Here is a 25,861-nt window from a genome sequence, read left to right as displayed (position 1 = left end):
TTCGACAATGGCTTGGCGCTTGCACGTGTATAAGTGTGTGTGTGTGAGCGTGAGTGGGTAAACGACGGCAAGTGTTCTGCCGCTGCCCTCTGCCGCTGCCTATTCGTGTGGGGGTAAATGGGAGAGATAGAGAACGCCAAAGTAATGGGACGATGTTTTCGGCCTCTGTTCTCTCTCTGGCTCTCTGCGCCCGACGATCGAATGGTTGGGGCTTGGTTGGGGTCGTGTGTGGGAGCGCTTGTTCTTGGTGGCTGAGGAAGAGAGTGCCATAAGTATAGTGCAGCGGCAGCAAACAGCTGAGATCACCTCGGACACACACTCTCTCTATTCGCTATGGCTGATGTTATTTTCAGCAGCGCGGCTGAGGGATTTACAGTAACAAACACGAACCGCTAAGCAGCATCGGGCAGCGTCCGCGTGCAGTTCGCTTGGTTTTCGCTCTCGGATAAAATTTACATTATTTTTGTTCAAAATCTGTTCTGTTTTGCTGTTAAATTTAGACTCTCGTTTAAAACGGAAGCCTGCCAGCGTTTTTCCAAAAAGTAAAACAACCATTTTCCGCCGCGTGTGTTTTTCTAATTCGATAATAATTGCAAATATTCGCCAAATGGAACCAAACCGACACGAAAACGAAATGTCAACCCGCAAAAAATCTATTAACCTTTGGTTTGGTTAATTAATTAATGACGAAATCCGTCGCTATTGTCGTCAGCACGCGCCTCTATGCCTTATGCCTCTGAGGCATAAATGCAATTAAATCATTAATAAAAACCAGACAAATATTCAAATATATGTATGTATGTTAATGCACACAGAAACACACCGAGCACACACACTTAGCGAGTGGGGAACAGACAGTCATATGTAAAGTGCATTAGAAGGCGGAATGAGAATGAGTGTGCGTGCGGTACTTCGAAATTTATTTTCGAATAAATAGTACAACGTTGAAGAGGAAGCAGTAGGAACAACCGCCGTCGACTTAGCCTCTGTCGTCGTCGCAGTGTGCAGCGCAGTCTCCCGGTCTCATCCTCATCCCGTTTCCATCCCCCATCCCATCCCGCCCCTCACACGTAAAAAAAACGGCAAAGGCGGGCGGCATTTATACATTTCTTACGCATGCACAGTGGTACAAGCTGCGTTTGTGAGGCAGTGAAATTGATTCAATTAGTTCAATTGATTAATTGATTGTTTTCCCACGAATATCACCGAATCGAATCGAATAGAAATGAGAGAATCAACTTGACTTGATAATTGCTTGGTGTTTGATCTTGCAAGGTGTGAAAACATTAATTAATTGAGTGATACAATACGATAATTGTTAGTGGCAGTGAAGAGATCAAGATAAGATATTCTAATAGAATATCACCTCTTTCCGTTTTCATCCAATTTCCATTCTCCCACAACCACTGTGCCGCCGCCGTGTACGCGTTGCCTCTCGATATTCTCTGATGGGATGCGATGCTGTCGCTGTGCCTGGGCCTGGTCCCGTTATCCGTGTATATTTTCGTGTGGTGCGTCTTCTCCTCTCGATCCCTATCCATGTGTGTTCGTGTGTGAACGTGTGTGTGCCTGTCTGTTTCTGTTTCTCTTTCGGTTTTCGGCGTCTGAAATAAACGAAATAGGAAATTTTGGTATATTCCATTTATAAATAGATTTCGCCATACCATACGCAGCCTACGGTGGAAAAACTCTGAAGTGAAGACGATGTGAAATGTGAAAAGTGAAAAGTGAATGAAACGCATGTGAATCTTCTCCCTCCCCCAAAGAAAACGCTTGAATAAAAAGCTGGAAATTGAATTAAAAATATCATAAATTTATTGGAGAAAAAATGTGAACGAAAGAAAATGTGATTTTTCGGCGAAAGTAAAGCAAAAAGAACAAAAGAAATATCGAAACACAAAAAAAAAATAACAAAAATGCAGGCCTCGAGCACCACCACAACAACAACCACAAAAACGAAGAAGCTGAGCAGCAGCACGGGTTCGGGGGCTCCGAACATGATCAGCTCCGTGGCGGTGACGAGTGCCACAAAGACGACAACCACCACCCGGAAGCCGGCTGGAGCCAGCCCCAAGTCGCCAAAGGCATCGACGACGGGATCAGCGGCTGCCACAAGCACAAGTGCAAGCGATCCCGAGATTGCGGAGATTTCAAAGAAAATCAACGAGCATGCGGATGCCATCTACCGCAAGTGGAAGATGCGCGGGCTGCCTCCGGTGGAGCTCTTGGAGATGTATACAAATGCCGCCGGCTCGGGCGACTTTGCAGAGGTGGCAGGCGCCCCCACAGCTGATGCGGAGGGGCTCCAAAAGATGGTCACCAGCTTCGTGAACAAGGACAAGGAGCAAAGGGGAAAGACTGCTAAGAAATCCGAGGGACCCGCCGCCAATGGAAAGGTGAAGAAGTCAGCGGCCGCTGGCCCTGCCACCGCCGGGGGCGCCTCCGCCTTCGAGCAGGCCCTGCAATCCCCAAAGAAAGTGGCTGCCGTCAGCAAATCCCTGCCCGATGTGAATCTCAACTACGACATCAACCTCCATTTGGATATGAATAATCTGTCCCAAGAGCAAACGGCGCATCTCCTGAAGATCAGTGAGATAATCCAGCAGCAGAAGGAGGCGACGGCAGCCAATCCTCTGAAGAAGCGGCAGAGTGGAGGCAGCAGCAGCAGCGGCAGCGGCAGCAGCGGGAAGGTTGCCAATTCTGTAAAGGTAACAGCGGCAGCAGCCGCCCCAGAGCAACAATCCCCCACCAAAAAGCAGACCAAAGCCAAGAGCGGGACAAGTGCCGTAACAGCAGCAGTTAGCATCGATGTTATTGATGCCCCACAGCCCCACAGAGTGGCAGAGGCAGTGAGTGATAAGAGCGCCGAGGCGACGGTGGTGGCCACAAATCGCAAGTCAAGCAAAACCAAAGAGAACAGCGCCGAAGGGAAGCAGCAGCAACAGCAACAGCAGCAGCAGCAGCAGCCGGCAACCAAAGAAAAACCCGCAACATCGGTAGTAGCTACTGCCACACGCAAATCCACAAGAGGCAGCAGTGCCACTGATAACAGCCACAGTTCAAGCAACATTGTGTCCAACGCATCTTCTGTGGGAACATCCGCACCAGCGACAGCAGCAACATCGATGGATGCAACATCCGTCAGTACAACGATGCCAACGTTGAATAAAGTGAAACCCACTAGCGGGGCTCGGCCAGCCCTGACCAACGGCAGCCAGGATCCCACAAAGAACAAGAATGGTACGATTGAAAATAGTAGATCCCAGAACCCAACCAGAGTACCCCATACCCGTAGTAGTCCCCGTTCTACCAGAAATCTACCAAGAAATCCACGTGATGATGATACGTCATCTCTTCTAGCGGGTCTCCTCACACGCGGATCGGTGGCGGAGCGTGTTCTGATGTTCGAAAAGTGTCCGGACGTGAGGCATGCATTCCTCAACATCAAGCGCCCCCAGGCCGACGTTGCGCCCAAGAGTCTCCTCAAGGTGAGTCTCCTCTGCAGCCCCCAGTCCCTCGTTCCCTAAGGCCCAGAGGCCCTAATTGAATGATATTCATGAGGTGGGGCTGGTGGATTTACCCTCCCGCCGCCGCCAATTGGATGCCACCCATGCCCATGCGATTGTTATCTAACAGTTGAAAATGCCAGAGGAAAATGTGAAAAAGCGACAAACTATAGCAACAAATTGAGTGCCTGTGGTGCAGGCCCCCAGGCCCCTCTCCGATCTCCTCTCAGATAATTGCATTTGTTATCGATGCGAGAGGCAGTGGCAGCCAGCGGCGGCAACATTGATTGATTTAAGGTTACCCCACATGAGAGATGAAAGCATGTGCCAAATCACTGACTAAATTCAGCGAAAGAGAAAGAAAGAGAAGCACAAATGTGAGGGGATTCACATGGAAAAGGTGTTAACTTAGGTCTGGTTTTGATACGAGATCTACTTACGTATAACAATCTACAAACCGAGAAAACTGTGGGGAATACTGGGATTTGGAATACTAGGAGAGAGACGGATCTTTGATCATTGATTTCTTAGAAGCAGGGGAATATAATATTGAATCTCTATTACTCTACGAGCATATTTGTAAAAATATCCCCCAAAGATAACTTTCTGAACACTCTTCTGATACGCTCTTCTGTCAGTCCTGCGATGGATCCAATAGCTATAGAAATATTAATCCTTGGTCGAAGCCCACACGAAGTATATTTTGTTTTTGCCTGGTCTCGGGGGAGTAAGGGCGTGCCGAACAGAACAGCTTTCGAAATCGAAAGTGTAATCCGTATAGGAATAGGGGTGTATGCTTATAACTTGGCGAAACCTCTTCTGTTGCTGTTTCTATTTGGATCCCATTTTGGGGATGGGCTCGCCAATCGAGTGCCCCTATCGATAGGAAAGGTTGGGGCAATGCGAGTGCTCTTGCTCGTGCTCGTACGAGTGTGCATATATTTACGTACACAATACAAACAATCAAATCAAGCATTTACGATCAAGCATTGGCTCTCGATCGTGCACACAACCAAAAACAAAGAAAAAAACAAAGAAAAAATCAAGCAAAACCAAAAACACAGAGTAGAATCCCCCGCATGTGATCATTATCAATTTTTAATTTGTGTGTTTTTTTTTTGTTTTCTGTATTTTGTACTGGTATGAATTGCAATTGTGTTTTTGCTGTGGATTGTTGCTTGTTTTTAGCTGTAGAATTGTTTAATTATTTAATTACAAGGGTGTACAATATTCCTACCAAAACAAAACAACAATCGTGGGAGAGAGAGCGAGAGAGAGGAGGGATCATTCCAAGAAACACTTGAACTTTTTGTTGTTGAATTTTTTGCCTAACGACGATTGTTGGCTGCTGTGAAATTCCTCACTTCATCGAACGTTCGAATCGGTTGGATCGGTTGGATCGGTTGGATCGTTGAATTGTTGGATGAAAAGCAAATAAATCGTCTAAAAATATAATCCCCACGCCACTATTTTTTGCAATTAACTTTTAGGCAGACAAAAGTTGAATTTCATTTTGGTTTCTCTCTTTCTGAGAGATTTCTGCTCTCTCTCTCTCTCTCTGTGTCAGAGATTTCTCTATTCCTATAAATTAGGCAACATTGCGTATGCGTAATATTTGACTATAAACGATAGTGTAGAAGTAGCAGCCGGGCGTATACGTAATAGACTCTTGTGCGCGCACATGCCCCGAGAGTACGAGTATTTCGTGGATTGTTTGCTTTTTTTTGTGTATGGATGGATGGACGCAAAGATTAATATTTATGTGTTCGTTGACAGTTTTAAAATCATGAATGGCCATTGGGCAGGGGGCTATATACATGATGGAAGTTCTCTAAAGACAGAGAAAGACAGGGAGGGATTTACTTGTACAGAAGATGGGGTTAAGGTTACGATAAACAGAGAGAAATAATACAGAAGCGGGAGGGGAATGAACGAAAATTTCCAGAGGGCCTTGAATATCAATGAAGAAAACATGTTTACAGTATTTTAATAGTAATTTAATAGCCTTAGAAATCGATGAAACAGAAACATTCCCAGTATTTTAATGCCCTTTGAGGATGGATGAAGAAAACGAGTTTCCAGCTAATTATTCAATACATGGAAACCCTTTATGATCTTAGAGCAAATATTAGAGTGGAAAATCTATAGTTGCCATTGATGATTCAATCTTTTAAACAAATAAATTTGTTTCGAAAGAAAAAAGTACTTGATAGATTACCGCCTATTTAAAGCAGATTTAATTTATTTATAAACCCTCCAATATTTTTCCATTCAGTCCATCCATTCACAGACAAATATTCCTGTGATGTTTTTCCGTAGCTGTCAATTAAGAATTTATCGCACAAGATGTGCCCACCTTTCCGCCCCCGCCCCAAAAATTCTTTAGCTAATTAGAAGATTCGCCACATAAAAATCCCACCAACGTATCGGATCTGAGGGGAATTATCATAGTCGTACTCGTACTCGTACAGATGTTTTCATTTCACGAGTACTTGCCCCCAAAGACGTGTAGCGGCTTTACCCTAAGAAAAGGAGGGTGCTATGAACTCTGATTGGGGGTTGGCAGGGCAGAAAAGGAAGGGTTTTCGATTATGTAGTTTATATATTAGGAGAATCAACAGGAGAGTCAATAAAGACAGGTCTTTCGATCTGTTTCTAGGCCTAGGGTGCCTTAAATATTAATTTGCTCGGTCTAAGAACATGTTTTCTTTATAGATCCTTCGGTATCTCGGTATATTCGGAAAAGATCTTTCCAATCGATTTTTAAAAGGGTATCCAAGATCTTAGCTTCCTTTCACATTTCTTCTGCTTCTGCATTTCCCCCACTCAATGCTCTTATATTAGACAGCAAATTTTGTTTATGTTTATTTAAATGGCCCACATTTCATAATAAATTAAAAGGTAAAGGGCGCAAAATACCCCGAAAAATAGGGCGGGGTTGGGCCTGTCTGCGAAAATTCCGCGGAATCTAAACAAAAGGCACGAAACCAAATGCGAAATAAATAAATTCGTAATTTTATTGAGTGGCGGGGCATCAGAAAAGTGTAAACAACTCGAGAGTTTTTCGTATGGAAAGATTAATATGGTTATAATTTATTATTTATACAGGTCAAGCTGCATGCCACACCGCCGCCACCGCCGGACACGAATCTGCTGCAAAAGGAAATACGCTCCACAAAGAGTGTTTACATACCAAGGTGGGGGGAGTGCTCTTAGAAGATCCTACAATATTTATACTCTAGAGAGTGCCTTCTCCTTCTGCAGATTCTACTTTCCACATGGCAAGCCACAGCCAACGATTGCCATGGAGCGTGTGGTCCGGGGTATACTCTCCGGCTTCGATAGCTTTCCCAACAATCAGGTGACCAAAGACGATCTGCCACGGATCCTGAAGCTCTGCGGCATGCCCTACTACTGGCGGATGCCCGTGATGGTCTTTTGCCAGACGTCCAATTCGGGTCTCGTCGAACGTCAGAGATTTGTAGAGTTCTGGAAACAGTAAGCACATTACTTATACGCCCTCCTAATGGATAATGGAGTAATATATGTATTACTCTCTTGCAGAATGAATATATATTGCCATGAGGCTGCGTCCCGATTCGTGTACATCCTGTCGCGTGGCCAGCGATTTCGCTCTTACATTGTGCCAGAGGATTTGGTGCCGATGGTGCAGGATGTGGTCGATACACATCCCGGACTGGCCTTCCTCAAGGAGGCCACCGAGTTTCATTCCAGATACGTGCACACGGTCATCGCGCGCATTTTCTATTCGGTGAATCGCAGTTGGAGCGGCAGGATCACAATTGCAGAACTCAAGAGATCTGATCTCTTAGAGGTACGTATCTTCCCTCAAGATTGCAAAAGAATTCCCTGCTTAAAGATCCCTTTTTTTTCCTCAGATGATTAGTCTTTTGGAGGAGGAGGAGGACATCAATCAGATCATGGCCTTCTTTAGCTATGAGCACTTTTATGTGATCTACTGCAAGTTCTGGGAACTGGACAAGGATCACGATCTGCTCATCAATCAGGAGGATCTGGCCAAGCATAGCGACCATGCACTGTCCTCCCGGATCGTGGAGCGCATCTTTTCCGGCTGTGTTACGCGCACGGATAGCAAAAAGGGACCCGAGGAAGAGGCCAAAATGTCCTACACAGACTTTGTTTGGTTCATACTTTCCGAGGAGGACAAACGCACACCGACGGCCATTGAGTATTGGTTCCGCTGCATGGACATCGATGGCGATGGCGCCCTATCCATGTACGAGCTGGAGTATTTCTACGAGGAGCAACAGCAGCGCATGGAGGGCATTGGCATCGAGTGCCTGCCATTCGAGGATTGTCTGTGTCAGGTGCGGAGCCCTCTTTTCCAACTCTGGAAGCCTCTTAAATTCATTCTTCTTTAGATGCTGGACATGATTAAGCCTGCGAATCGGGACTGCATTACGTTGGGCGATCTGAAACGCTGCAAAATGACGCACGTCTTCTTCGACACCTTCTTCAATCTGGAGAAGTATTTGGATCATGAACAAAGAGATCCATTTGCCTCGCAGCGTGATGAATATGTAAGTGTAATACAGCAGTGCCCATCGGTTCAGACTCTACATATCCTCTCCATTTTTTATAGACCTCCGATTGGGATCGGTTTGCGGCACAGGAATACGAACTCCTCATATCCGAGGAGAACGATTGAGAGGGATGGGATCGGATTGCTTAAAGATACACACATATTTATTAACATACAAATTTTTATACAAATTTATACACTACGTAAATGAAAAACTGAAAAAACTGAATGAAAAACAAGGAAACAAAACAAAACAAAAACAAAAAGAACGAAAGAAAAGAAAAGGAAATATTTTTAGTCCCATATGTGCAATAAATTCGATTTATTTATTATGAGTTTCTACATATTTTAGTTGAATTTTAATGACGAATAAAATAAATTAATTGAAAATTATAACAAATGTTCCAATACATAGAAAATTTGCCGGCTCAAGGAGAGCCTTTGGATTTATTTTCCATCTCATTTGTTCCGGCCATTTGCCAGCGATGAACATCGTACACTCTCATGCTCTTTGTGATATTTCCTCCTTTTCCACGCCACCGCATATGAACATTTTTCAATTTTTACTTCTTTATCTTTTCTTAAAGCTTCCTTTTGTGATACCCATGATACTGAACCTATTCTTACTACCTCAACCAAAGCCTGTACATCAATGTCCTGAGTCATGCCCAAGCAATGTTTATTGTTTCTGCAAACTCGAGTCTCGATCTACGTTGTGCGTCGCCAAAGAATGTGTAAACAAGCTGAGCAGCCGAACCCTAGAAGGAAGGCTGCAGGCTGCGGTCAAAGGTGAAGGATAGCCCGCCCCTCATGCAACATCTTGGTCGTGATAATACGTAAATGATCTCCTATGGATCTCCACATGATGCCCCTTCTACTCGTAGCTTCCCTCCACAAATCATATACCGATTCTCTTTGAACTTTTTCATTTTTTTTTTATTATTTAATTTGTTTTTGATTTTTTTGATGTTTTCAAAGTTTAACTTAAATGTAGTTAAAAATATAAGTTTTTCCCGCTTTGTCGTCATTGCAAAACGCTACCAGAACTCATGTTGAAACTCGCTTTTAGACTATGCAAACAATTCGCCTAAATATATTGTGTGTATATATATAATTGGTATAATCGTAGAGAGAGGATCTCAGGATCGCCAAACAGGACCGACCGACCACAATTCAGATTACAGAGAGGTACAAATTACAATTATGTATTATTTAAAAGGGATTTAAAGGTTTCTTTTTATTCCTGCTTTTTGGGTGCTCTTCTTTTCTTTATATATATATATTCTGCTTACAATTGCTGCTTTTTTCATGAATCACAGATGCATATAATGGGATTGAATATTATATAATATATATATTATGCGTCATTTTCGGGGGATATTTTGTACAGGAAGATAGAGGGGGGAAGAGCTACGACGTGCCAGCCAATGTATCATTCACAAACGACTAAAAAAATATACATTATTAATATATATATGTATAAAGGATATTAAACATTGGGCTGTTCTGTGTTCGAAGCAAGCAAGTAGTTTGGTTGTAGAGTAAGCAGCAAATACATATAGAATACAGACAGATATATATGTATCTAGAAAACTGAAAGTATTATTCGTTTGTGGCTCTAGCTCTGTTTTTTGTTTCGTGGTTTCGATGTTTGCTTTCTACTGTTTTACGCGTACTTTTTCACTATCCTCAAAGCTCTTATCATTATCGTTGGTGCTCTCCGAGTCGGAGGACCCACCACTGTTGCTGCTCGCCGTCGCATCCGTGTCGCGATTGTATACGGGTGTGCTCTGTCCTCTCACACATTCGCCGGTAATGTGCACGCCCCGTATGTCCGAGCCTGGCACTATGAACATGGGATCCAGCAAGAGTTGCTCCTACAAAAAAAACATCATTTAGATATACATTAATAAATTAAAATCACTTTCGTACCATTATGGAGCGCAATCCTCGGGCACCTGTATGCCTTTCCATTGCCAGCTTGGCTATTGATTCCACTGCATCCTCATCGAAGGTTAGATCAACATCATCCAGACCCAGCAGCGCCTTGTATTGAGGCACGAGAGCATTACGTGGCTCGGTGAGAATGCGCACCAGCATGCCGACATTCAAACTGTGGAAGGGCACAATAACCGGAAAGCGTCCAACGAATTCCTGAAACACCCACAAAATTATTAGAAGAAATCAAGGGGAAAAATCGGGTCTACACTCACGGGAATCATTCCGAACTCGACGAGATCACGGGCCTGCACTTTGGTGAGGCATTTATCACGCTCCTCCTGATCATTGTCCATGGGGGCAGCCACCGATTGCACGGCTCGACGATTGCCAGAGCCGCTTGACGAAGAGGGCATGCCAAAGCCCAAATACTAAAAGAAAAACGAATAATAAATAATTATAGAAGCCACATCTCTACAAAAGAGATCTCTCACCTTCTCGTTGAGGCGTCTACCAATGAGCCTATCCAGTCCCGTGTAGGCGCCGGAGGCCACAAAAAGGATATTCGTGGTATCCACCTGCACCGTTTCGCCGCGCAGCTTTCGCGGGGAGTTACGCTCGGGGACATTGACGACCGTGCCTTCCAGCATCTTGAGCATGCCCTGCTGGACACCTTCGCCGCCAACATCGCGTAGCTGATGGATTCCAGGGACGGCACCGATCTTGTCCACTTCGTCGAGGAACACAATGCCCGTCTGGGCTCGATCCACATTGTAGTTGGCATCCTGCAGCAGCTTGGAGATGACGCTCTCAATGTCCTCGCCCACGTAGCCCGCTTGGGTGAGGGTCGTGCAGTCGCAGATGGCAAACGGGACGTCCAGGCAGCGGGCAATCGTTTGGGCAATCAGCGTCTTGCCCGATCCCGTGGGACCGAGCATGATGATGTTGCTTTTTTCCAGCTTCACGTCCGTGGACTTGTTGTCGAGTATCTCGGAGCCGGCGCGATTGTCGCCGCCGCCGCGTCCCGACTGATTGCCTAGGCTGCTCCCCAGACCGCCGCCCATGCCTCCGCCCATGCCCATCTGTGCGGGCTTGGGGGGCAGTTCGTTGCCCGGCGAGCTGTTTAGGGTGTGACCAATGCCCGTGATGTGCAGGAGATCGGGACGGGGAATGCCGTCCGTGCCAGTGCCTCCCTGTCCGCCACTCTGCTGCTGCTGCAGCTGGGGCAGATTGTGGTGGATGCGCTTGTAGTGGTTGTAGACCGCCACGGCGAGCACTTTCTTGGCAAAGTCCTGGCCCACCACGTGCTTGTCGAGGTACTCCATGATCTTCTGGGGCGGCGGTGGGGGCTTTCGCTGGTTCTTCGGCTCATCCTTGACCCGCTGCTTGGTCTCCACCTCGGAGAGCACCACAAAGAAGTAGTTGCACTTGGCGCACTTGACGAATCGCGTCGAGCTGACGAACGTCTCCACCTGAGTGCAGGCGCTGCCGCATTTCGGGCACGACAGAAACTTGTCGCCACCGCCGGGCGGATCTCCACCGCTCGTTGTGCTCGCTCCGCCAGCACTCGCGCCGGTTCCAGGGATCTTTGAGGTGCCGCCACTGCTGGCGCTGCTTCCGCTGCCGCCGCTTGAGTCCTCCGGCGTCTGTGTCGTTCCATTGGTGATGTCAATGTACGCGGGTATATTCATGACGGGCTCCAGCACAATCTGCCTGCTGGCAGCGCAGTGGCGTGTGGCCAAGTGGAAGCGTCGTACGCCGCACACTCCGGGTCCCCCTCCTCCTCCTGTTGCTGCTGCACATTTTGCTGAGTGCTGTGTGGTTGGTACTCCGGCACCTAGAAAGAGCCACACAAAAGAGGAATCAGTGGGATGCTGGCATACAAAGGAAATTCAATAAAAGAATGGAAACATTGACCCTGTACTTTTCAAAGGTTAATAGCACTGGAATCCATACAAACGAGAGATAGCAACGCAGAGAGGGAGAGACGGATTTCAACCGCAAAATACGAAGCATATAAAGGCCAAGGCCAATTAGCACCTGCCGATATCACAGATCACAGATGACTGTCGAAACTATATTTCTCGCACTCTCAGATTATTGTCGCCTGAAAGATCATCTTTACAATCCCTTCCCTAAATTGTGAAAATTCTACCTTCAAGAGTGGCTAATCCAGTACTTTCTCTCAGTGTAGATTTCCCGCCATCAACTTCCGCGTAAGATCGCTTTCCCTAGCTCACCCGTAAGCCCACAAATATAATAGCCTGGCTATCATATATAACAAAAATTATGCCGCCATCGACCAAAGCCATGTAATAATAAAAAAAATCATTGCGTCAGACGCCGAGCATGGTATGGTAATAATACAAGCTGTTTTTTAAGACAATTCAAGTTCAGTCCAAAGACCAACCAAAAACAAGAAAGGTGGTCTGTTTTTGGAAGCGCGAAGACGAAGCATTTGATACTCTTTTGCAGATCGATTGGTGATCGGGAATCGTTAGTTACAGCGACTCTGGGCTCCAACCTCTTCTAGTAATTACCATAACTCCTTCGAGGGTACTACAACGATGCATAAACGTGGTCTTATTGGGCGGCCTTCAATCGCGCATATTTGGTTTATGTAAAATCAAAACGATCGAACGTCTATCGATAGCATTACAGGTGATCCCCTTTTGAGAGACGCCCCTGTGTGGGATGTTGAACGCGAGAGCAGCTTTTTTGATATCAAAAGAAGACGACCTTCAGGTAGTGGCCCAGAGGCGCAGCGCCGAGCTTGGCGCCGTTTGTGGGGGGCCTGGCTAGAAAATTCTGATAAGCAAAACAGGTAAACGGCAATCGAAAATGCTCCAGCATTGCATTGGGATCACAGCACTGATACGAAATCAGCTGCTGCACCAGCAGGAAATGACGCAGTTACGTATGCGATGATTTTTGCAGCAACAATAGCCAGGGGGAAGAAGACTTACCCTTTGCCCAGACGCTGTATTTAGGGCCCAACAAGATTATCCGCCGCACCATGCTCATAATGGCTGCTGCCCGCTTCACTTCACTTCAGTGGTGCTATCCACTGCCTGGCCTGCGGAAGTCTCAGCTGAGCGCTGCTTCTCCTCTGTCCTCTGCTGATGCTTCTTCTTCTTCTTGTGGTGCTGATCGGTGAAGTTGTTGGTTCGTTCAGAAGTTGCTTCTAGACATTCAGCCGGAGCTGTTGGGTTTTTTACACAAACTTAAAACGCTTTGCAGCCTGCTTGGCTTACGACGCAATTGTGTTGATTTTTTCGCCTGCCACCGCGATTTTTTTTGGTGGAAAATGGGGGGAAGGAAAGAGATTGCGCTCGGCACGTAATGTGTTTCGCTGTGTGCGTGTGTCGATTACTTTCTGACTTTGATTGCTTCTCCACCTTTCGGTGCTGTCCGTCTATATTTGATGTGCGTGCTCACTGCTGCTACTCTATGTCGCCCAAGGTAGCTTTGATTATTGCACTTGTTTTCGGGTAAAACTTCTACTAGAGTTTACTAGATTAAACACAAATATTTTGCCAGCGGGCTGTAACAAGAAAAATCTCCCCACTGCACTGTGCTTTGATGCAATCGATACTTCAATCGATAGACACGAACAGCTGTTCTGCGTGCCTCACTTATCTTCCTCTTTTTCGTCACAACGCACCATGGGCCAAGTACAACAACTTCTGGAAAGAAAAGAAAAGGAAACAAGAAATTTTGACTGTTGTAAGGCCAAGACGAATGTGAATTTCGAAAACAATAATAAAACCCCTGAAAGCTGTCAGTTTTGAAAGACATTTCTATTTCCATTTGAGTAGATTTTCAATGGGAGTTTTAAACTTAGTCTATAGCGATACAGTGGTACAGTGGAGTTGGTTGGTCTATGTTTCTATTAGTAACCGGCTATGATGCGACCCTTCTTGCTGGCCTTCTTTAGCTTCCTGTTCTTCTTGTCCTTGCTGCGCTTCTCCAGATTATCCTGCCGCTTCTTCTGTCGCTTGTCCTTGTCGTAGTCCACCTTCTGCTTGCGCTCCGACCACTTTGTCTTGGCCTTCTTCTTCTCAACCTTGCGCTTCTTGATGGACTTCAGCAGGAGCTTGGGGTCATCCTTTACCTTTTTGCCGGCAACCTTATCGAACGCCTTCTTCCACGCAATATCCGTCTGCATTTCCGCCGCCTTCTCCGTCTCGCCCTGCTCCTTCAGTTCGTTGATCTGTTTCTTGGTGTCCTTCAGCTTCTTTAGGATTTCCTTGGGATTCTGATGCGACTTTTTCTGCTTTCCGCCGGGCGTGGCGGCGAAGTCCACCTTGGAGTAGACAATTTTTCCATCTTGGTTGTAGACCGGTTGCTGTTTCACGGGTTTAATGAGTGCCTTAGAATCCTTCGTGTCGCCGTCTTCCTCGTGCTTGACCACTCCATTGGTCAACTTTTTCTGCTTGACGTTTTCGTTCTTCAGGTTCTTGGCCGAGGAGAGTATCAGCTTCTGGACACCCTTGCTGCGCTTCATCTTCTTGGCCTCGCGTCGCTTCTGCTGGCGTTCTGTGGTGGGCCCCTTTTTCTGGCGCAATTTGTTCTTCATTGATGCCAGCCGCTCCTCCAGATCCTCATCCGCCTCACCTGTTGCCTTTTGTTTTTTGCTCTTTTTCTTTGGCGCTTCTTCAGTGTCCGACAGCAAGTAGTCCTCGTAGGTGTCATCATCTGGAAGGAAATTTACACACAATAATGATTGAATTTCGTTTGCAGTTGCCGTACGAACCTTCCTCTTTGGAGTATGGCACGCCAGCGGTTGTCAGCAGATCGAGAAGGCGATCACGATACTCTGTGTACTCCGTCAGTAGGGTTTCCTTCTTTTTCTTTGTACTGACTGGCTTGACGGACTCCGGGAAATACTTTTCCCTCATTTCTTTTAATATTTCCGAGGTGGGCCTCATTTTGTTTTATTTAATTTTAACTTTAACTGCACACGTGCAGATACATATGTTGCTTATCGATATGTAACGATATATCGAAACTGTCTTCCTTCAGTGTTGTAAGGTGCGTTTTGCCGGCTGTAATCGACCCCGATAACGATGATAGGTTTTTGAGCGTCGTATGTGTTTTTTTTGCTATTTTTTTGTAATTATTAAAATAAAGATGTTTTACCACGTGAGTTTACCTAGTTTCGCGTTTATTAGTAGCTAACCGTTTCATTCCGCAGATATCACTGGAGCATGAAATTCTGCTGCATCCACGCTACTTTGGGCCGCAGCTGCTGGAGACGGTGAAGCAGAAGTTGTACTCGGAAGTGGAGGGAACCTGCACGGGAAAATATGGTTTTGTGATTGCCGTCACAACCATAGATCAGATCGGATCTGGTGTCATCCAGCCCGGACAGGGCTTCGTGGTGTATCCGGTCAAGTACAAGGCCATTGTGTTTCGTCCCTTCAAGGGGGAAGTGCTGGACGCAGTGGTCAAGCAGATCAACAAAGTCGGCATGTTTGCAGAAATTGGTCCCTTGTCTTGTTTTATATCGCATCATGTGAGTAGAGATATATTTACCCTATAGAGTGGTGTTATATTTGATGGTTACTCTTTCAGTCTATTCCCGCTGATATGCAATTCTGTCCGAATGGCAATCCCCCTTGCTACAAGAGCAAAGACGAGGACGTGGTCATCTCTGGGGAGGACAAAATACGCCTCAAGATTGTGGGCACGCGTGTGGATGCCACGGGCATAGTAAGTCCTCCCTTTAGGGATCTTCTATGCCTGATGTTAATTGTTCTTTTGTTTGTAGTTTGCCATTGGCACTCTGATGGATGACTATTTGGGTCTCGTTTGCAACTAGAACCCCCTCCAAATCGAAGCCAACCCTTTTGTTGGTGTACCATTTAATTATATATATATATTAAACTTTAATGAAATGCATTTAGACAGCTAAATATCTATGTGTATATATAGTAATAAATATGTACTTTATAAGATTTGATTTCGATTGAAAGAGGTACGTTTACATTTGTGTGCTGCGTGGAAGTGGAGTTAAAAATATGGATGGATACAAATGTTAATTAAACAAACAGCTCTCGAGCTATACATAGTGCATATACATAAAAGTAGTTATAGTACAATTCTAGTAGAGATATAATTAAAAGCTATATGTATACTCGTACGATAGGTGTCATAGGGTGGTAAAGCACTTAAGTACATGGAAAAAGCCGAAGTCTAGAGAGTCTAGACTGTGATTGCACATAGGGGGAAAAATCATACATATAGAAGTACGCGGCGAATGAGATATTCTTTTGTTCAGATTGGTTTGTATGGAATGCAGGGTTAAGCCTCACAGATCCCACGAAAAGAGATGATGCTTCACGAGCATGTCGCGCACTCCATCCTTCAGCGGCTGCGACTCCTTGCCCCGCTTCGGCGGCAGCTCCCAGTCCGGATTCAGATTGAAGGCAAACTGCGATAGAATCCTTAGCTCGCATTTGATCTGCACCCAGCCCGGGGAATCGATGAAGCTCCAGGTGTGGTACCACTTCTGCACCACCTCCTGGCAGGCGCACAGCACCTCCAGCCAGAGATGCAGCACCTGTTCGTTGAGGCCCAAGCAGATGAGAGAGCGCAGCTTCACATCCATCTGGGCATGGGCATCGTCGTGCGTTTGATTGATGGCCTGGACGCAGCGATAGAGCAGCTCCTCGGGCGTCAGCACCTTGCCATCTTCGTCCAGACGATACGTTTTGCACAGCACCAGGCGACTGTAGACGGATTCAAAGTCCTTTTCCACTTCGCGGGTGGCCGCCTCCTCGATGTACAGCCACGGGTGGATGGGTCCGCCGAGGAATGTGGGTCGCTTCATGCCGTGCTCCAGAAAGGCCTTGATGGCTGGCGCCAGTGTGCCACGCACCAGATCCGTCACCGTCTCGGAAATGGCGTCGTCTCCGGCCGAGGTATACAGCTTGCTGCGTTCATCCAGCAGCTCCACGAATTTGGCGGGAAACCAGCCTCGCAATCCGTTCAGCTCGCCCACCCAGCAGTGCTCGTCCTTTTGGCTGATGATGGTGATGATATCGTTGCGCCTGAACCCCAACTCATCGTCGTCGTGTCGCTCAAAGTCATGCAGTGCCTTGGCGCGGCGTTTTCGCGTTCGCGCCACATTGATGAAGTTCTCGTGGTCCTTGGCGTGCGATTCACTGCTGTAGTTCGCCGTCAGCTGGATGTGCCCCGCCAGCTTGGGCTCAATCGTGATGAAATGGCGTCCCACTTTGAGTATGGCTTCGCGCAGATCCACCAGAATCTCCGTTTGCCGTATGTTCTTGTTCTTAAGCTGGTCCGCCTCGGAGCCGTCGCCGCGGAACAGAAAAGCCTCCAGTATGGATTTACTTTTGCGCACTTGCCGCCGGGCTAGCTGCTGCTTGGGCAGATTCGATGTGGCCTCGGGATTGCCTATTTGATGACCCTGGTCGGCCATGAGGTAGGCCAAGTGGCGACGTCGATGCGTGTCGATCACCATTTGACTGAGGGAGCCGCCCACCTCCAGGGCCTGCCTGAAGAGCACCTCCACGTCGGTGACCTCGCCGGGAATGTCCGAAAGGGAATTGAAGATCTGGGCAGAGTTCTCCAGGTGCTTGAGCTCCTGCTCTTTGACCTTTAGCATGCCTAGGGTTAGCTGGAAGAGCACAATGGATCCCTCGTAGAAGAACCAGTCCCATATCCGGACGAGAATCTTCATGTGCACGACATTCGCGAAGACCGTGAGGAACCAGTGCAGCGTAATCAGCGACAACTCAATGTCGTGCTTCTTGAGCGACTCATCCACGTTGGTCAGGTAATTGGCAATTAGGGTTTGCATAACGCGCTGGTCCGCCTGGATGCCGAGCAGCGTGGAGCTGTAGTATGAGGCGGGCAGCAGATCCTCCACAATGGTGGCCATCATCCAGAAGGCATTTTCCTCCTCCATGAACAGCAGCAGGCAGGCTACAATGACGCCTGTGCCCTGGCAGTAGCCAATGTCGGGAAAGAGCCACGCAATGCCCCGAAGGATGCGACGCAGGCGGGGAATTCCCGTGCCGTTGGGATTGCTAAAACACGCGTTTGTGGGCAGGATGCGCAGCAGATCCTTCTCGATCTGCTTCGATGTCATCAATTGGTCGTTGCTGGAAGCTGAAATACAAATAGTTTAAGAACAATTTCTCAACCAGGATATGTGGGGGTATCTGTACCCTTGACAATGTCCTGGTAGCTCGTTTCGCTCTTCTGCTTCTTGGCCAATGCCCCAGAGAGTCGCATCCACATCTGGGCCCGCAGTGTGTGTGGAATGCCCTGCCGTACCATGTTGCGCAGCTTCTCCGTGCGCGGCAGCATCACATCTACATGCTCCCACGTGAGCTCTGTGGCCTCCTTGTTGTGGGAGAACTCCAGATGGGCTATCCACTGCAGTCGTTGCTGGGCATCCTCCACAAAGGGTATCCCAAGCAGTTTATTTGAGCTCTGCTCGGGGCCGTCCTCCTCCTCAACGCGAAACCCAAACTCATCGAAACGATACTCGGGCTGGTCGTTGGGCCCAGAACCCAGCTCAGCCTCCCCGCCCAGCTTGGCGAGGATCTCCTGCGGCCACATGGAGGCCGTGAGGGCGGAGAACGGTCCTCCAGGATTCGGTCGCAGGCCATCGGCCACGCTCAGTTCTTCCATCATTGGCGGCAGCTCGCCCAGATCGTCTTCCGAGCCCAAGTTCTGCAGTTTGCGCTGTGTTGGCAGTGAGTGGAGCGTGGAAACGATAAAATATAATTAGCTTGATAAGCAATCTTTTCCAGTTAATTAGAGAGCGCTGCGCTTCCCCTACCCGTACCGTATGTTCTGCACGGCCCACGTAACCCTCGTGGTCCCGGCCGAATATGTTCCTGGCCATATCCATTCTGCTGCTCAAACGCGTTGTAGCTGCCTTTTGATTATGATATTTTGAGCATTCAGTTTACAGTGAATTTCTTTTGAAAGTTTAAAAACACTAACAAAAATTTTCACTTTGCATTGTTTTCGGTGTCAGTGATTTTTTGTTCACAGCTGTTCGATAGGCGATTAACGATAGGTGGTAAAATCGATGCACCTGTTGAGTAGAAGAAAAACAACATTCTTTAATTAGTTTATTGATTATTTTACAGAATAAATTCAATTTCGTACTAAGATTTCGTAGTTTATTTCAAAAATGTTGTGTTTTTATTAGTCGATAACAGAACAGCTGTTATCAATCGATAATCAGCTGCTGAAATCTACAGCATTCTTTAGCCAAATGCTGAAAAACAACACAAAATTAGCATAATAATGCAGATAAAACCAATTATTACATGTGAGTGGCACACAATACTACTTTGACCATCCATTGATGTTTATTCCTTTTAGATTCTGGCTCGTGCCCGCTCTTCCGCTCGCTGGAATCGCAAATACTGAATGCCATACCTTTGGACACCGTCGAGTGGCGTCGGACCTTCCAACGCCCCACAAAACATGTTCGCCTGGAGGCCCAGACCCTGCAGTTCAATGTGGCGCCACTGGAGAAGTACAAGCAGGGCGACTGGTGCATTCTGGAGCATCCTATTCTGCACATCTTTGTCACGGAATGCAATGTAAGGCAACGCCCTTAATATGAGTGAAAGCTTAATCATTCTCCCTCTTGCAGGACGTTGACACATACAAGGCCACCATTAGGGAGGAGATTGATGCCTGGCTAAAGGTATTGACCAGCTATGGCATCTCGGACTGGATGATTCTGCTGGTGGAGACGCTGGACATGCGCAAGACCAAGAATTTTATGCCACGCACCACAGTCCTCGATAAGATACGTCTCGATTTTGGCACCAAAAACGATGATCGCTGTATCTCAGTGCTGAATCCTGCCAAATTCGAGCAAAAGTCCACGGAATCCTTTCGCTGTTTGGTCCAGCGCATACGCTTCCTTATGCTCACGGGCTACAATCGGAATATTGTCAAATATGAGGAACTGATGCGCAGCAAGCGGGAGAAGCGCAACCACGAGGGCTGGGATTTCCGACAGTACTTCTTCATACAGGAGGATCTAGCTCTGATATTCGAGAATCTAGAGCTGCCCACCGAGGCGCTGATACAGTACGACGAACTGGATGCCATGTTTTCGCAGTTCATCACGCACACGGGCTTCAACGAGAAGCAGCAGTGGCTCAGCCATTTCAAGCGTCCGCTGAGCGCCTTCCATGGCATCTGCTTGACGCGTCTGAATAAGTTTGAGATGCGCGAGAAGATCCGCGAGGAGGGTGTCTCCCTGCTGGAATTCCGCAACTATTTGTTTGAACGGCAGGCCTATCTGCTGCTCACTAGCAATGAGATCCCGGAAATAGCCAAACGATTGCTAGACTTTCTCTTTTCCACGCTTCGCGAGGTCGAAATCATCAAACTGGAGTGCCAGGAAGGAGCCCTGTGCTGCTGGGAGTTTGTCTGCGCTTTGGAGGTGCTGCAGCTGTGCGAACAGGCCATGGAACCGAACGAAGTCACCTGCTTCCAGCACTGTGCCCCCATCTGGAACCTGGCCAAGGACAAGCTCTATGAATTGGGGAAACTGTGCGGCCTTCTGCCCGGCTGTACACCCACCTCCGAGCAGCTGCACATCGTAGTGCAGCTGTCGTCGGGAATTGGCGATGCCCCGCCAGATCAGCAACAGCAGTTCCTGCAGGCCACGCCGCAGCTCAGAGATCGTTCGCCCAATCGCAAGCCCAAGAAATCGGCGGCCCAGCAGCTGAAGGAAGCCTTGGGCTCGAATCAGGCATTCCAGAAACTCTACCTGGAGCTGGCGGAGCTGGCAATCAGCACGTACAAGCATGTGACACGCCTGCGCTCGGCTCGATTGGTGGGCCTGGATCTGGGAAACTTCTACTGTTCTCTCAATGAGCCGCACAAGGCGGTGGGCTTCTTTACGGATCTGCTGAGGGAGCTTAAGGCTGAAAACTGGCACATGCTGAGCTCACAGACGCTGCTGGAGCTGGCCAACTGCTATCGGAAGATGGGGGACTCTCTGGCCTACACGAAGACCTGCAGCTCCATCTCGTGCTGCGTGGAGCTGGAGACTCTGGTGCGCACGTTCTATTTTGATGAGTTCCTTAAGTCTCTGAAGACCCTCAAGACCACACTCTCCGCCCAACCATCGTCGGAGAATGCCAACTTTTGTGTGCTAGAGGATCACTTTCGCATCCTGGACATTGAAGTGCTCAACCAAAAGCCCATTATACAGGACGATCATGTCTTGGTGCAGCTCAAAGTGGAGAGTCTTTATCCCCGAGGGATCGTGGCGGAGACCATCAAACTGTGCTACGAGCTGCAGGCCACTCCCCTGGAAGTGGCTATGGAAAATGTGTCCCTGACAGCCGCTCCATCAGCCCCGAAGGTGAAAGAGTCTGCATCGCGGCTGAAGGTGGAACTGCAGTTGGTCTACAAGCAGGACAATCATCTCCACTCCGCTTCGGTGGCGTGTGATATGCCCAAGAGCAAGCAGCCCGTGCGACGCACCAGCAGCACCAAAAGGAAGCTCTCCCCAAGTGTCCAGGGGGACTTTACCAACTTTGTGCAGGCGGAGAATATAGCCCTACAGCCGGGCGTCAATTGCATTGAGCTGAAAGCCAAGGCGACGCGTGTAGGCAACTGGCAATTCAAACAGGTCTCGTATTCCGTGATTTCTTCTGCAGATAGCTCTATTAATCTTCTATTCTTGTAGCTCCGTGTAAGCATGTCCAGCCTGGAGTTCCTCTCGGAGCAGCTGCCGTTTGCGGCGCCCTGCTTTGAGATCAGCACCAAGCCGGCCAGTGCTTCGCTGGAGTTCAAGACCCTCATTGCGGGCATTGTCCAGCCCATTAGCCTGAATGTGTCCGGCGGGAGTTTCATCTTTCCGCCCGATGCCAAGATTACGCTGCGCTGCTCCAAGAATTTACGCCTGCGACTGGCTTTGGATACAAAGGATACGCCTCCTCGTGATGATGCCACATTCGATAGTCTGCTGCAGGTGCCTCTGCTCCAGTTCAAGTCATTCGAGGAGCGAAGCATAGCCCTGGAGGTGCTCACGGATATGCCGGGCAGGAAGGTGTCCAAGCATCACGAGCTTCACATTGCTTTGAGCTGTCCCTGGTCGCGCACTGAGCTGCAGATACCCATCGAGTTCCAGCCGGCCATGGAGGCCACTTGTCGGCTGCACACGTGCGGCACCCAGAAGTTCCTGCAGGTCATAATGAAGGGACTCGATGCGCATCTGCTGCTGCACCACGCCAAGGTCAAGTGCGATGTGCCTGGCGTTCAGCTGCTGGACCTCAATCCCATGGCCCAACAGCCGATAGTAAGAGCGAATCGTTGTGATCATCGAATGCACTATCACGTGTTTTTTTGCTTGCAGGAAATCTACAAATCCCTGACGGTCACGTATCTGTACGAGATCCAAGTGGAACCCCTGAAGACAGAGCACGAGCTGCCCATCGTCAAGGTGCACTTTGTGATCAAATATGCCACGCTCACGCAGCCCGAGGTGTGGCGTAGCTACGGCTGTGCCTTCGATCTGGTCGACTACACGACGCTCTTTAAGCTGCAGGCACAGCTGGAGCCCAACGAGCTGTGTCGCCTGCGGACGGTGTGCAACATGAATCTGAAGATCAGCAAAGTACACGAGAATCCCTACACGGATCTCATGTACGAAGTGCTCAACGATCAGAATCTCTGGGCGGTTTGCGGTCGCTCTGCGGGTAAGTGCGGTTGTGGTTCTAATGTTTGCTTTTTGGTCGTTTTTTTATGATTATGATTTAATTCTGATTTCTCTACACACGTTTTCACACTTTAAGATATGGGTAAGTTCTTGGACACACACGTAGAAAAATCCCTAGCAAAACTAACTCCCAAATTGGGGTAGATTCCATCCCATTTAAAAACCAATGTAGTAAATTCTAGGCTTTCTATTAACCACTAAATTGTGCTTTCTGTAGATTTAAACACTATATATATTTTCTGGTTAATCCTCTCTGAATCCTTTTAGGTGTCGTCTCCATGAAAGACGTGGACAGCCATTCCATATCCCTGGATGTGATGCCCTTGAGCACTGGCTTCCTGCCCATGCCCAGTATACGTCTGTCCAAATACACGGCGGGTGGCAAGAGCAAAACCGATGCCCACTCCAAGGTGCATCCCTTTCCACCCGGTCAGGTGTACAATTCCACGAAGAGCATGCAGATCCATGTGATAGCCAGCGTGGCGGAGAATCTGTAATTTATGGATATTTCTGTAGCATCTATGGCCCGGGGTCAAGTATTATTTGTATGTATTATAAAAGTAAAAAAACTCCAAAAACAACATAAAACTAGGACTTGGAGGCGGACAAATCGTTGGCCAGTTTGGACAGCTGCTGCTGCTCCACGCGGTAGTAGTGCCAGCCCTCTCGAGCGGTCAAATCTACGGCGCCCAAGCTCTCGTAGAATTTGCGAGCGGGATTCCACTCGAGTACATTGAACTCCAACCGAGGGCAATTCAACTCCACGGCTCGCGCAGAGACCTCGAGGAAGATGCGCTTGCCAGCGCCCCGCTTGCGATGCTCCGGCTTCACGTAGATGTCCTCCACGAAGAAATAGCGTCCCTGCCAGGTGGAGTATGCCTTGTAGCAAATGGAATAGCCAATGGCCAGGCTGGGAAAGCAAATAAGCAGAAATTATAAAATTTTGAAGGGAGGGAGGAAATGTTTGCCAGAGTCTAACAGATTTCGTGTTTGCTTTTGCCTAATTTTGAATGCTTATCGCATCGCTTGGGTTTACTTTACTCACTTGTTGGCATTGTCTATGAGCACATAGACTTCACAGTATTCCTGTTCACCCGAGAGTCCTGCATCACGTATGAGATCTGTTGGAAGAATTGACTTTTGGTAGAGTGATCGTTGTTTTAAAACATTCGAATACCTTACCAGCCTCAGTCAGCTGTGGGCCATTGCTCATCTTCTCAAAGTCCGCCAGTTCCTGAAGATCATTGAAAAAAAGTGTTTCATAAGTGTTCATAAATTAAATCCAATTGATTCCCACCTGGATCATGGCTAAGACATCTTTGATGTCCTCCACTTGGGCACGCCGGAATATAAATTCATCGCTTTTTGACATGGTCTGCTGCTCTGTTGTACTACCGATGTGGAAAATTCTTTACCAGTCTTTAGTAAGGGCGCTTATCTTCCTTATCTATTCTTTGAATTCAAATCGTGTTTGGTTTGTTGAAGGTGGTTGTAAACACCTTAATACAATTGCGATGAGCGATAACCGATAACTCTGACTGCTTTGTCTCAAAGCGAGTACATGTAACCACCAACAGATGTCGCTAACTCTTGTGTAGATTTCATGTGGCAGAACCATTTTTGTTGTTCGAATTTAAGTCCTTTATGATTTAAACATTTTTTTAAAACAATTCAAGTGTAGTTTATCTTTTCACAATTAAGCAATATTGTAGAAAATGTATTCATTTATCGTTTGAAATTATTTTTTCGATAATGGGGAGATTGAAAGAACATTAAAACGTCATTTATTTGTAGGTGTCGTCAACCTTATCAGCCCTGCCCATACAAATGTTTGCTAAACAGATTTATTATTTGAGTGAATAGTAGTTTTCCCAGTAAATATTTATCCCTCGTTTCTTTCTCTCAACAATTTCGGTCTTATCAAGTCGATGGCATTTGAAAGGTATTGTCTAAGTGATCCTCACATATCATACATCATACAATCTGATTGTCAGAAATCGATGTTGTTTTCGAAATGGAATGAACAGAATATTGGGTTGTTCCCTGTCTGTCTGTCCAATATGTGAACCCAGTACCTTGACTGTAGGATGGGGTTATCACTGCTGACATCCTACCCCATTAGAATGGTGCCTCCTCCCATCCCGTCCTCTCTCATCCGTGGGGCTAGTAAATACTTATAGTTTGACCTCTTGCCACACAACAGACACAAAATATTTTCAATTTTTGTTCGCTTCTCCGCTTTTCTTATCTGTGTGCTCCGTCACGATGATGTGGCTATGGATTATGGATCCAGCATATAGCATATAGCATCCATCCATGGCATAGATTATTTATGTGTACGATCCATCCACAATTGAGCCTGCCTGCATTTCAATTTTCTTAGAGTCCCAAGGCAGGATAGGCTTATCTTTTACCCCTTCTTTATGCGATTCCTTTCTCATTATATTATTCCTTTTAAATAGCCATTAATATGTTGTATTTAAATGGCCACAAACAAAATAAAACCAAAGTCGAGCCAAAGCGAAAGCGAAGCCCAAGGGCTGATAAGGTCGGTCCAACTTCAACTCTGGGGCTTATCTTTTGGAATACAATGCATCTTCCGGACTTTTACCCAGAGAGAGCTACTGCTGCTGATAGGCGACACCCGCACCCGTCGTCGTCGTCGTGGTCGTCACCCGCAGGGCCTTACATATATCTTTATCGGGTTTCTACTACTACTTCCCCTCTCCCAATCTCTTTCTGTTGATCCCATACTCTGGCGCCTGCTTAAAGTTGTTTCACTCCGTTTTCAGGTTGTTTACATTTACCTCCTTATCGCATCGTATTGTTCCCTCCCCTCCCTCGTTTGTGTGTTTTTATCAATGTTTGCAATATGTTTTTCTTCTCTGTTTATTCTATTATTCTTTTGTTTTTTTTTGCTCTTATCAAATCCGCATGACGTCACAAGAACCGGCATTTTCAGTATTTTATTGGAATTTCTTGACACTTTTTTGTTTCTGTTTTTTATTTTTTATCGTTTGTATATACCTACTTTTTTTTAGGTTTTTGAACGGACCCAGACACCATGGCATTTCCTTGTTGCCTGGTTGATATGGTTCTGTTGCTGGATAA

At 47.1% G+C, this 25,861-nt stretch overlaps 7 protein-coding genes across 11 annotated transcripts; 3 read left to right on the top strand and 4 right to left on the bottom strand.

Annotated features, from left to right (window-relative positions):
* Window positions 1-364: 364 nt before the first annotated feature.
* On the top strand, window positions 365-8,412 carry LOC108155890 (serine/threonine protein phosphatase 2A regulatory subunit B''alpha). Of its 3 annotated transcripts, none has more exons than XM_017287032.2 (9): window positions 365-542; window positions 1,653-3,240; window positions 3,361-3,488; window positions 6,615-6,703; window positions 6,771-7,004; window positions 7,071-7,341; window positions 7,406-7,855; window positions 7,910-8,068; window positions 8,131-8,412. In XM_017287032.2, exons 2-9 carry the CDS (start codon window positions 1,917-1,919, stop codon window positions 8,194-8,196), a joined length of 2,721 nt encoding a protein of 906 aa, XP_017142521.1. In that variant the 5' UTR covers window positions 365-542; window positions 1,653-1,916; the 3' UTR covers window positions 8,197-8,412. The 3 variants fall into 3 exon arrangements, with proteins under 3 accessions (XP_017142521.1, XP_017142520.1, XP_033244219.1); XM_017287031.2 differs by having other exon boundaries at window positions 365-793; XM_033388328.1 differs by lacking the exon at window positions 365-542 and having other exon boundaries at window positions 1,571-3,240.
* Window positions 8,413-9,162: 750 nt separating this feature from the next.
* Window positions 9,163-13,741, bottom strand: LOC108154801 (ATP-dependent Clp protease ATP-binding subunit clpX-like, mitochondrial). Its single transcript, XM_017285199.2, has 6 exons — window positions 12,975-13,741; window positions 10,503-11,845; window positions 10,284-10,439; window positions 10,003-10,224; window positions 9,747-9,947; window positions 9,163-9,516 (listed from the first exon to the last, which is right to left on the bottom strand). Exons 1-6 carry the CDS (start codon window positions 13,030-13,032, stop codon window positions 9,481-9,483), a joined length of 2,016 nt encoding a protein of 671 aa, XP_017140688.1. The 5' UTR covers window positions 13,033-13,741; the 3' UTR covers window positions 9,163-9,480.
* Window positions 13,742-13,789: 48 nt separating this feature from the next.
* Window positions 13,790-15,010, bottom strand: LOC108154803 (surfeit locus protein 6 homolog). Its single transcript, XM_017285201.2, has 2 exons — window positions 14,765-15,010; window positions 13,790-14,706 (listed from the first exon to the last, which is right to left on the bottom strand). Exons 1-2 carry the CDS (start codon window positions 14,937-14,939, stop codon window positions 13,901-13,903), a joined length of 981 nt encoding a protein of 326 aa, XP_017140690.1. The 5' UTR covers window positions 14,940-15,010; the 3' UTR covers window positions 13,790-13,900.
* Window positions 15,011-15,045: 35 nt separating this feature from the next.
* Window positions 15,046-15,968, top strand: LOC108154804 (DNA-directed RNA polymerase II subunit RPB7). The gene is made up of 4 exons (XM_017285202.2): window positions 15,046-15,153; window positions 15,206-15,526; window positions 15,586-15,723; window positions 15,782-15,968. The coding sequence occupies exons 1-4, from the start codon at window positions 15,100-15,102 to the stop codon at window positions 15,830-15,832; spliced, it is 564 nt and encodes a 187-aa protein (XP_017140691.1). The 5' UTR covers window positions 15,046-15,099; the 3' UTR covers window positions 15,833-15,968.
* On the bottom strand, window positions 15,883-19,040 carry LOC108154800 (small G protein signaling modulator 3 homolog). The gene is made up of 3 exons (XM_017285197.2): window positions 18,833-19,040; window positions 18,207-18,729; window positions 15,883-18,147 (listed from the first exon to the last, which is right to left on the bottom strand). Exons 1-3 carry the CDS (start codon window positions 18,896-18,898, stop codon window positions 16,322-16,324), a joined length of 2,415 nt encoding a protein of 804 aa, XP_017140686.1. The 5' UTR covers window positions 18,899-19,040; the 3' UTR covers window positions 15,883-16,321.
* Window positions 19,041-19,125: 85 nt separating this feature from the next.
* On the top strand, window positions 19,126-23,270 carry LOC108154798 (trafficking protein particle complex subunit 10). Of its 3 annotated transcripts, none has more exons than XM_017285196.2 (7): window positions 19,126-19,327; window positions 19,381-19,604; window positions 19,658-21,661; window positions 21,719-22,267; window positions 22,388-22,730; window positions 22,827-22,832; window positions 23,018-23,270. In XM_017285196.2, exons 1-7 carry the CDS (start codon window positions 19,303-19,305, stop codon window positions 23,245-23,247), a joined length of 3,381 nt encoding a protein of 1,126 aa, XP_017140685.1. In that variant the 5' UTR covers window positions 19,126-19,302; the 3' UTR covers window positions 23,248-23,270. The 3 variants fall into 3 exon arrangements, with proteins under 3 accessions (XP_017140685.1, XP_017140683.1, XP_017140684.1); XM_017285194.2 differs by having other exon boundaries at window positions 21,719-22,330; XM_017285195.2 differs by lacking the exon at window positions 22,827-22,832 and having other exon boundaries at window positions 21,719-22,330.
* On the bottom strand, window positions 22,923-24,296 carry LOC108154805 (diamine acetyltransferase 2). The gene is made up of 4 exons (XM_017285203.2): window positions 24,048-24,296; window positions 23,933-23,984; window positions 23,796-23,871; window positions 22,923-23,660 (listed from the first exon to the last, which is right to left on the bottom strand). Exons 1-4 carry the CDS (start codon window positions 24,120-24,122, stop codon window positions 23,339-23,341), a joined length of 525 nt encoding a protein of 174 aa, XP_017140692.1. The 5' UTR covers window positions 24,123-24,296; the 3' UTR covers window positions 22,923-23,338.
* Window positions 24,297-25,861: the final 1,565 nt, after the last annotated feature.

This window comes from Drosophila miranda, chromosome 2 (genome assembly GCF_003369915.1).
Source record: "Drosophila miranda strain MSH22 chromosome 2, D.miranda_PacBio2.1, whole genome shotgun sequence".
NCBI lineage: Eukaryota > Metazoa > Arthropoda > Insecta > Diptera > Drosophilidae > Drosophila > Drosophila miranda.
Note: the sequence above shows the minus strand (reverse complement) of the source record. Positions and strands in the feature narration are given on the sequence as shown.

Coding starts and splice junctions, on each gene's coding strand:
- LOC108154803 (XM_017285201.2), bottom strand. CDS start 14,939: ATGAGGCCCACCTCGGAAATATTAAAAGAAATGAGGGAAAAGTATTTC. Junction 14,707..14,764: donor GCCATACTCCAAAGAGGAAG/GTTCGTACGGCA, acceptor ATTTCCTTCCAG/ATGATGACACCTACGAGGAC.
- LOC108154798 (XM_017285194.2), top strand. CDS start 19,303: ATGCAGATAAAACCAATTATTACAT. Junction 19,605..19,657: donor TCTTTGTCACGGAATGCAAT/GTAAGGCAACGC, acceptor TCCCTCTTGCAG/GACGTTGACACATACAAGGC. Junction 21,662..21,718: donor GCAACTGGCAATTCAAACAG/GTCTCGTATTCC, acceptor CTATTCTTGTAG/CTCCGTGTAAGCATGTCCAG.
- LOC108154805 (XM_017285203.2), bottom strand. CDS start 24,122: ATGTCAAAAAGCGATGAATTTATATTCCGGCGTGCCCAAGTGGAGGAC. Junction 23,985..24,047: donor ATGTCTTAGCCATGATCCAG/GTGGGAATCAAT, acceptor AATGATCTTCAG/GAACTGGCGGACTTTGAGAA. Junction 23,872..23,932: donor CCCACAGCTGACTGAGGCTG/GTAAGGTATTCG, acceptor TTCTTCCAACAG/ATCTCATACGTGATGCAGGA.
- LOC108154801 (XM_017285199.2), bottom strand. CDS start 13,032: ATGAGCATGGTGCGGCGGATAATCTTGTTGGGCCCTAAATACAGCGTC. Junction 11,846..12,974: donor ATACAGCGTCTGGGCAAAGG/GTAAGTCTTCTT, acceptor GGCTCTTTCTAG/GTGCCGGAGTACCAACCACA. Junction 10,225..10,283: donor TCGAGTTCGGAATGATTCCC/GTGAGTGTAGAC, acceptor TGGGTGTTTCAG/GAATTCGTTGGACGCTTTCC.
- LOC108155890 (XM_017287032.2), top strand. CDS start 1,917: ATGCAGGCCTCGAGCACCACCACAACAACAACCACAAAAACGAAGAAG. Junction 6,704..6,770: donor AAGAGTGTTTACATACCAAG/GTGGGGGGAGTG, acceptor CTCCTTCTGCAG/ATTCTACTTTCCACATGGCA. Junction 8,069..8,130: donor CCTCGCAGCGTGATGAATAT/GTAAGTGTAATA, acceptor CATTTTTTATAG/ACCTCCGATTGGGATCGGTT.
- LOC108154800 (XM_017285197.2), bottom strand. CDS start 18,898: ATGGATATGGCCAGGAACATATTCGGCCGGGACCACGAGGGTTACGTG. Junction 18,730..18,832: donor TGGGCCGTGCAGAACATACG/GTACGGGTAGGG, acceptor CTGCCAACACAG/CGCAAACTGCAGAACTTGGG. Junction 18,148..18,206: donor CTACCAGGACATTGTCAAGG/GTACAGATACCC, acceptor TTTGTATTTCAG/CTTCCAGCAACGACCAATTG.
- LOC108154804 (XM_017285202.2), top strand. CDS start 15,100: ATGTGTTTTTTTTGCTATTTTTTTGTAATTATTAAAATAAAGATGTTT. Junction 15,527..15,585: donor CTTGTTTTATATCGCATCAT/GTGAGTAGAGAT, acceptor TTACTCTTTCAG/TCTATTCCCGCTGATATGCA. Junction 15,724..15,781: donor GTGTGGATGCCACGGGCATA/GTAAGTCCTCCC, acceptor TTTTGTTTGTAG/TTTGCCATTGGCACTCTGAT.